Here is an 8,340-nt window from a genome sequence, read left to right as displayed (position 1 = left end):
AGGGTAGAGAAGGGAATGAGGAGATACTGTTAATTGACCTCGGAAAAGCATAGTGGTGGAAGTGCAAAGATGAAGCTGTAGAAAGAAAAGCGAAGGAAAATGGAAGAGATATTTAAAATTTCCAGATGTTCACTGAAGTTGAAAATTTTCAAAAAGACAAGAGAAAATCAGAAACATGAGATTATGAAGTAAAGTTTGAAATAAGCAACCCTTATAAACTTATTGGATACTTAAATTTGTAAGTTGAAACCACTATGCAAGTCTAAATAGTAAACTCAACTTACCCTGAGGCGGGGTTTGACCATGAGCACCATTCTGCACAGCTCTCAGGGAGGCAGTGTTCGCAGATGTATCGGGGCCCAGGCTCACAGGAGTTACCCTTGGCTGCCCTCCTCCTTGTCCATTACCGGACTTCTTTAAACTGCACAAACCAGCAAAAAAAAAACTATAAATAAAGACAAAGCTTTAAGAGACCCCCTCTCATAGTTTCCTGTTCTAATGCATTAGCATAGTTCTCCAAATTTAATAAACTTAGACATGATAATCATTTGCCTCTTTAGTTCTAAGTCCACAACCAAAACTTAAAACAGAAAACTCTCAATTACTAACCTTGCCCGCCACCAAACTCCTCAGAAGTAGAAACTCTTCCTAAGAAGTATAGAACACGCTAATTTAAAATAAAAACTCAAACTCTGACAATTTGAAATTTCTTATTCTAAAATAGGAATCATCAATAACGATAGTTAATGACTCAAAAGATCCAAACTTTAAGAAGCCAACTTGCCCAAATTAGCAAAATAAAACAGAACACAAACTCACCTCCGATTACTTGATGACGAAGGCTGATTAGAAGAGGACGATAGATGATGGGGATGAGCGGCGCCACCGCTACCGCCGCCCTTCCCTGCACCGCCACCGCCGGAGAACCCTCTGCCGTGGCCGGATCGACCGCCGGATTTCCTCAGCTGGCCGTCGCTCTTCTCAAACCTAGATTGATTATGGGACATAAATACCTAACCTTTCCCCCTTCTCGCTTTTCTCTCTTCCAACCCTGAAGACAACAACGACAACAAAAATCACAGATCCAACATCAGCATCAATCCGCTGCAAACCCTAGAAATCAGCATTGAACAGTACCTCCCCCTATAACCGCCAACGAAGGCGATAATTTGGTGGGAAATATAGTTACCCGAGAGGAATCTAACAGATTAGGGTTTCGTTTATTTCCCCAATCACGCGGACTGGGAACGGCGATCAATCATCAACGACGAAGCGATGGATAGAGAGAGAAACAGAGTGATGAGAGAGGAACAAAATTAGGAGAGAGAATAGTTTTGAACTGGCTTTTATGGGAGAGAGAAAATTAGGGAAGTTAATTAACTTTAGGGGGTGTTTGGTTCAACATTGGGCAAGAATAAGATTAGGAATCGTATATTTTTTTATGGATTCCTAGCTAATCCATAAAAAATTTTAAGATAATTTTATGTTGTCATGGAATTCTTTTTTTTCTATGTTTATTTCATAACATGAAAAAATAGAAACCAACTTTATAGAAACCCTACAATTCATATTCTTTAGTTTGGTTTGGAATGAGAATATGATTTGATCTCATAATAATATTGGGTTTGTGAAAAAACAAAATCCGAAAAAAAGAGAGAGGAAAAATAATACAAATGCGTCGGCTTTCTGCTCCAAATCCGCCCAAATTATTAGATTTTGGATTTCTATAAAATGAACATACTTTTTCAACTTTATAGATTCCGAAATCTATAAATTTTTGGGGAACCAAACTCAAGAATAGGATTCATAAAGAATTATTTATTTATAATTTTGCCATTGTCAGACCCAAATCCTATTCTTTTTCCATAAAAATGATGAAACAAACAGCCCCGAGAGAGGCGTGAGCGAGTGGGATCGGATTGGCGTGTAGGGGCATTTTGGGAAATATATGTTGAGGAGTAGGTGATCACTGTGGGCGGTCAAAACACCGCTTTCGGAGGTGCGTATGATCCCGACCGTTAGATTTTCTATCAACGAGTGAGATTTGCGTATCCTTTTTAACCCTGGGTAATTTAGCGCATGATGACGCGATGATTATCATTCTATTGCGATCTTCATGCATTGGCTAAACACTGTTAATGTAAAAAATTCTGGTTGAATTTCCTTCTAAGGGTCTGTTTCGTTTATTTCCTAAAAACCAAGAAATGGAAATGAAAATGTGGAAATCTCAAAAAATGTAATTTCATCCATTTTCATCCCTAAAACTCACTCATAACATTCAATAAAATATTATTTTTATCCAATAACTCATTCACAACATCTAATAAAATATTATTTTCATCCACAACATCACTTAACTCATATCATCTCATCATTTCAAATCACTCACATCATCCTATAAGATGGTGACAACTCATCTCATCTCATTAACATTTCATTTCCACCCATTTCCTCACAAAAAGTTAGGAAAACGATTTCCTTAAGTGTGGGTCACATCATTCAATAATATAATGACAACTCATCACATCTCATCTATTTTCTTATTTTTAAGAATGAACCAAACAAAAGAAAACAACCTATTACAGGAAATGGGTTTCTTATAATTCATTTCCTTATTTTTTTTCACCAACCAAACAACATCAAAATAAATTTTCCTAAAAAATCACTCACATCATCCAATAATAAGGTGACAACTAACATCATCTCATCTCCAGTTCTTTGATTTCCTTCTTTTTTTAGCCAACCAAACATTCTCAAAACAATTTTTCTTAGAAATAGTTTTCCATTTCTTTGATTTCCCTCTTTTTTTAGGCAAACAAACAGCCCCTAAAAAAACACCAACCCTGAAAAGCTATATATCGACTTTATTTGAACGTAAAAAAGACGCATAAAATTTACACGGCTAGGATTTTGATATAACTCTGACACTACACGATATTTATGATAAATAGTATATCATTACCTTGACGTTTTACTTTATCTATTTTGCATTGAATTAAGGCATGAATTACTAAGTCGTTTTTGGGAGAGTTTGATGACAGCTTGTCTTTTGTCCAAAAGTAATTCATTAGCTCTAATGATAACTAAACTTGAACTTTAAGAAGACAAAAACGAAATGAATTCCTTTGCTAACCCCTTATTCCAAGCTAAAAATAAACACAACCTCAGTAGTCTTTTCGTCACTTTGGGAATATCGAAATAGCTGGATTGTTCTTAATTAAACAAGAACAAGAAGCGTTTGATAGCAACGTAAAAGATACTAAGTATTTGATTGTCTTGAAGTACATATTTTGTAAAGTTTCCTGGGCTAATTAAGGTAGGGATTCTTCCGTAAATACACCTGAAGGTTTTATATTTATACCAAGAGTAATTGGCAATTTGGTCACACCTTGTTAATTTGTGTATCTCAAACATAATGATTTGGTGAAATATTTTTTAAAATAAAGAGCATTGAGCGTGTTTAATAAATTTAAAAACTTGAATTTTCTGATTTTTTTTTATACAATTAGATGGAAAACAAGGGAACTGGTTCATTAATCATTAGTTGCTAACCTACTAATATTTCTATTTAATCAGTATTATGTTCACTAACGTCAATTCTCTTTCATCATTATAATATGAAGCAAAAATACTTATTATACAAACTAGAAACAATTATATTATCAAAGATCCCAAGGTTTTAGCAAAAAATTGTCTAATATACTCCCTAACTGGTAGTTAGATAAGCTACTCCATTATTATTATTTTTTCGCTTTGGACGAACATGCAAATTCTGAGAAGTCAGTGGGCTTTTCATAAAAGGTAACGGCAAATGAAAACGCAGCTGGAAAAAAGGCAAAAACGGCTCCTCCATCCCCGAGGACAAATTTTCAAAACCAACCCTTTTAGCATTTTATTTGTAAAAAACGACCTATTTTGAAAATAATTACAAAAACCGACCTGTTTTCAGCCCAGCGCTGAAAACAGGTCGGTTTTTGTAAAAAAAGTCTCCGAAACATCACGGGAGTTCAACTCCCGTGAAGTTTATCGAGAAATTAAACTTCACGGGAGTTGAACTCCCGTGAAGCTTAATTTTGCTTAAAACTCCACGGGAGTTCAACTCCCGTGGAGTTACAGTCGAAAATTTGCCAGAGATCGAGTCTCTGGAAATTTGGCACTGCAACTTCACGGGATTTCAACTCCCGTGAAGTTGCAGGTCACCCAGCGTGCACAGCTTCTGTGCAGGTTTTGTATATTTACCTGTAAATCATATATATGTCAATTTATTTGCAAACAACAATATATACATGATTCCACAATGAATTATAACTCATATATATGCCAATTTATTTGCAAACAACAATATATACATGATTCAACCATGAATTAAACACACACGATTATGTATATGAACAACAATTTATCTTCAAAAGTTCAGTATTTGAAAATTCAGGAAAGTTACAAAATTTATCAAAATAAGTTCATATACAACCCAATATAGCTCCCCTCCTTCCTCTCCCTCTCTTCCCCCTCCCCCTCGCTCTTCCCCGCCCCCTGGGTTCCTACTGATGAGCCTCAACTATCTGAGTATCCGACGGTCCCTGCTGATGAGCCGCAACTATCTGAGTATCCGGCTGTGTATGAAGCTGCGAAGTGCCGGCTCCATCGGCATGCGAAGTGCCGGCGTCATCGGCATGCGAAGTGCCGGCGTCATCGGCATGCGAAGTGCCGGCTCCATCGGCATGCGAAGTGCCGGCGTCATCATCACGCGGCCGTCGACGTCGAGCGTACGCCCGTCCAAATGAGCGAGACCTGTCCTCACGGCCTGCGAACTCGTCGACGTGAGTCTTATGGAACACCTGCGCTATGCTCTTCTTGATCCTGCTGAGGAGACCTAACGCCACCTGATCCTGAATCTCAGTCACGTGCGCATCAATATCAGCATCAATGCTATCTAAAACACGGACCTGCGTGGTAAACAATTTATTAAGTATCAACTCAATAAAAAATATTATAATTTAGCTTAGAAACTTACGTAATCTCTCTCGTTCATCCCACTAGGGATGTAACTATCTGTCGGTGGGCGTGGCATGTGTCCAGCTAAAGGCTGTGGGTCACGCGTGATCCATCTACGTGTGATACCCCAATACCAACGCATATACGTGGTATAGTCAACAGCTGTGGGCCTCGTATCCTGTATGCAATCCCACCTCTGAACCCACCTGCCTATGTAGTCCGCACGGACTACGGCCCAGTCAGTCCGGTGCGATGTAGGGCGCCGCCGACGATTGATCTGCTCGACAGGATCTGGAATATGCTGAGAGAGTGTAAACTGCCGTAGCACACGGTCCGGTACATGCATCTCTACGATCTCCCAACAGATCAATGGAACTCTGGCTCTCCACAAGCCGGGACTATCTCGGCAGATAGGTGCAAGAGAATGTATATCGAGCTCCGGCGGTGTATAGGGTCTCCACTTGAACTGAAATAAAATAAAACATTTATCAGTATCATACAGAAAAACTATAATATTCATACTTCTTGAGTTTTATATTTACCTGTTCATGCTGGAGGCCATCAAGCTCATTTCGGTAAAACTGACGGTGACGCGTCGCTGATTTGTACTGAGCGTATCGCACGTTATACCTATATGCAGAATAGCGAATATATAAGTACAAATATTCAGGTTACGAATGAAATATGTGTGTGTACAATTATACCTGTATGCCAACGGATACTGCCCCTCTAAGTCACGGTGCATAAGTAAAGTGGGTCGTCCAATATGAATGCGCTCCCATGACCAAATCTGTATCAACGTACAGCATCCCTTGAATTCTTTATTCTGCATCAGAGATACTCTACTCAATTCTCGATACAAATATGCCAACACCGCACTGCCCCACGATAGTGCCCCGCATACACCAAAATCCTCCAGCAGTGGCAGCCATCGTGCATGTACGAGAGTCTTGCTCGCATCAGGAAATAGTACGCACCCTATCATGTGCAATATGTATGCACGAGCATGAAACTGGAGCGTCTCATCAGAGGCATCCTCTGGTATGTCGCCCTGAAATGTCTGACGAAGCCACGATAGCTTCATCGCACCACTCCTCAAGTCGGGAACCTGTCCAAGTAGCCGGCCACATACCTCCGGCCAACTATGATCGTCGGTGCCCGTAACTACCGGTCCATCAATCCGGAGCCCAAGTATGACGGCCACGTCCTGTAAAGTGATGGTGCACTCCCCTATATGCATGTGAAAGGTGTTGGTCTCTGGCCTCCACCTCTCAATCAAAGCAGTGATAAGCGGCCAATCAAGCCTGATATAACGAATCGTCGAACACGGTCGAAAACCGGCCTGAGCGATCAAAGCTAGTACCCTCTCATCCTCTATGACCCATGCCGAATGACTATGGGAATGCTCGATCATCGTGTACTCTGGTACGGGCTGCACATAAAACGAGAATCAGTTTTAAGTATATTCATTAAAAAATTACATTAATCGAAGAAATATATATCTAATTTATTCGTATTACCTCTCCCGAACCAATATGGTCTGAACAATGACTCGCCATTAAATAGGTGGCAGCAAACTCCACGGGAGTTCAACTCCCGTGGAGTTGCAGTGCCAATTTTCCAGAGATCGATTCTCTGGAAAACTGGCACTGCAACTTCACGGGAGTTGAACTCCCGTGAAGCTGCAGTGGGGGGGGGGGGGGGTCACGCGCGCTTAAATAGGTGGCAGCAAACTCCACGGGAGTTCAACTCCCGTGGAGTTGCAGTGCCAATTTTCCAGAGATCGATTCTCTGGAAAACTGGCACTGCAACTTCACGGGAGTTGAACTCCCGTGAAGCTGCAGTCACAATTTCCAGAGATCGATTCTCTGGATTTGCTGACTTCAACTCCACGGGAGTTGAACTCCCGTGGAGTTTTAAGCACAAATTACGCTTCACGGGAGTTGAACTCCCGTGAAGTTTAATTTCTCCATAAACTTCACGGGAGTTGAACTCCCGTGATGTTTCGGAGAATTTTTTACAAAAACCGACCTGTTTTCAGCGCTGGGCTGAAAACAGGTCGGTTTTTGCAATTATTATCGAAAACGGTCGTTTTTTGCAATTAAATGTTTAAAACGGTTGGTTTTGAAAATTTGTCCCCATCCCCGACCAAGGTCTGCGAAAACTTGGGAGGGATTAAAACTAGAAATTTCCCAACTCGAAACCTCTTCATTTTTGCCCTTCAACTCACGAGTCGGATCTTGATTCGGATCCGGATCCGACATTGGCAGGATCCCTGCCTGAACCTTTTCTCTTTCTTGTAACCCGCAATTAATGCTTGAACGGGTTTCGGTCTCTGAATAGTGGCAGCTTTGAGCTCCTATTTGGAATCTCACTGCGTCGAGTTTGATTCATTTGAGGTATTGATTTGGGTTTCTTGGGGGGGGGGGGGGGGGGTTTGGAATTTGTCTGTCCAATCACTGAAGGAGTTGGCGGAAACTGAAGGGGCAGATCACTGATATCTTCCGAGCTTTGTCGTAAGATTTTCTTTTTCTTGATAAATTAAGGGCTAAATATCTTGTCTCTTGTTGTTTTTCTTGACCAAGGTCAACTCTTTATGGACTTTTTAATAATAGATGATAATAATGAGATGTTTTTCATAAATTTAGAGTGAACTTTTAATAGCAGTAGGGGGTCCATCTTTATGATTGTATGCCTGGTATGTCTTTGAACTTTGCTATTTGGCTCGCGGGTGAACCGCGAGCCATCATAGAGTGAACTTTTAATAGCAGTAGGGGGTCCATCTTTATGATTGTATGCCTGGTATGTCTTTGAACTCGAGTTGATGGCTCGCGGTTCACCCGCGAGCCAAATCGCTTTTTCGTATGTCTTTATTAGAAGCATTACTTTGGGACTTGGAATTTTAATGTTACAACTTTTATTTTGAAAAAGTTATAATTTTTAAGGAAAAATGTGTCTAGGACCCAAAAACTATATTTTTTTGTGTGCCAAAACCCTCAACCCAAGAAGTAGTTATGTATCAACCCTTTTTTATATTTTCAAAACAACACATGGAGAAAGTATATACCAAATCCCTAAAATACCCTTAACCATTTCCCCCCCAAAACTTATATTTCATCTCTCTCTTCTCTCTTCTCATGCTCAAAGCAGATCGCCTCAGAGACGCGTTTCTACCCTCGCAGACGGGAGTGGCGGCGAAGCTCTTGGCGTGCTGCAACTGGGGGGAGGAGGGGGAGGGGGCTTCGAGTCGACCTCGAGGAGGAGGACATTGTAGCTAGCGTGGACAAGGGTGACAGAGCCAGGGTGGAGGGAGTCCTTCCCGTCGACGCGGCCGTAGAGGAAGAA

At 40.7% G+C, this 8,340-nt stretch overlaps 2 protein-coding genes across 3 annotated transcripts in view; both read right to left on the bottom strand.

The window, feature by feature from the left end:
- LOC109819576 (eukaryotic translation initiation factor 4G) overlaps window positions 1–1,330 on the bottom strand; it is an 11,746-nt gene extending 10,416 nt beyond the window's left edge. The window contains exons 1-3 of one of the 2 annotated variants that reach the window (XM_020385335.1): window positions 1,190–1,330; window positions 820–1,051; window positions 285–421 (exon numbers count right to left, since the gene is read on the bottom strand). In XM_020385335.1, the coding sequence (XP_020240924.1) occupies window positions 285–421; window positions 820–1,007 (325 nt within the window). In that variant the 5' untranslated portion in view covers window positions 1,008–1,051; window positions 1,190–1,330. Of the gene's footprint in view, window positions 1–284; window positions 422–819; window positions 1,052–1,137 lie in introns of both variants that reach the window. The other variant, XM_020385334.1, reaches the window with a different exon arrangement.
- Window positions 4,175–5,980, bottom strand: LOC109820768 (serine/threonine-protein phosphatase 7 long form homolog). The gene is made up of 5 exons (XM_020386962.1): window positions 5,700–5,980; window positions 5,538–5,625; window positions 5,015–5,461; window positions 4,748–4,946; window positions 4,175–4,239 (listed from the first exon to the last, which is right to left on the bottom strand). Exons 1-5 carry the CDS (start codon window positions 5,978–5,980, stop codon window positions 4,175–4,177), a joined length of 1,080 nt encoding a protein of 359 aa, XP_020242551.1.

The sequence above is a fragment of the Asparagus officinalis genome, chromosome 8 (assembly GCF_001876935.1).
Source record: "Asparagus officinalis chromosome 8, Aspof.V1, whole genome shotgun sequence".
Lineage (NCBI taxonomy): Eukaryota > Viridiplantae > Streptophyta > Magnoliopsida > Asparagales > Asparagaceae > Asparagus > Asparagus officinalis.
This window is presented reverse-complemented; position numbering and strand designations above follow the sequence as displayed.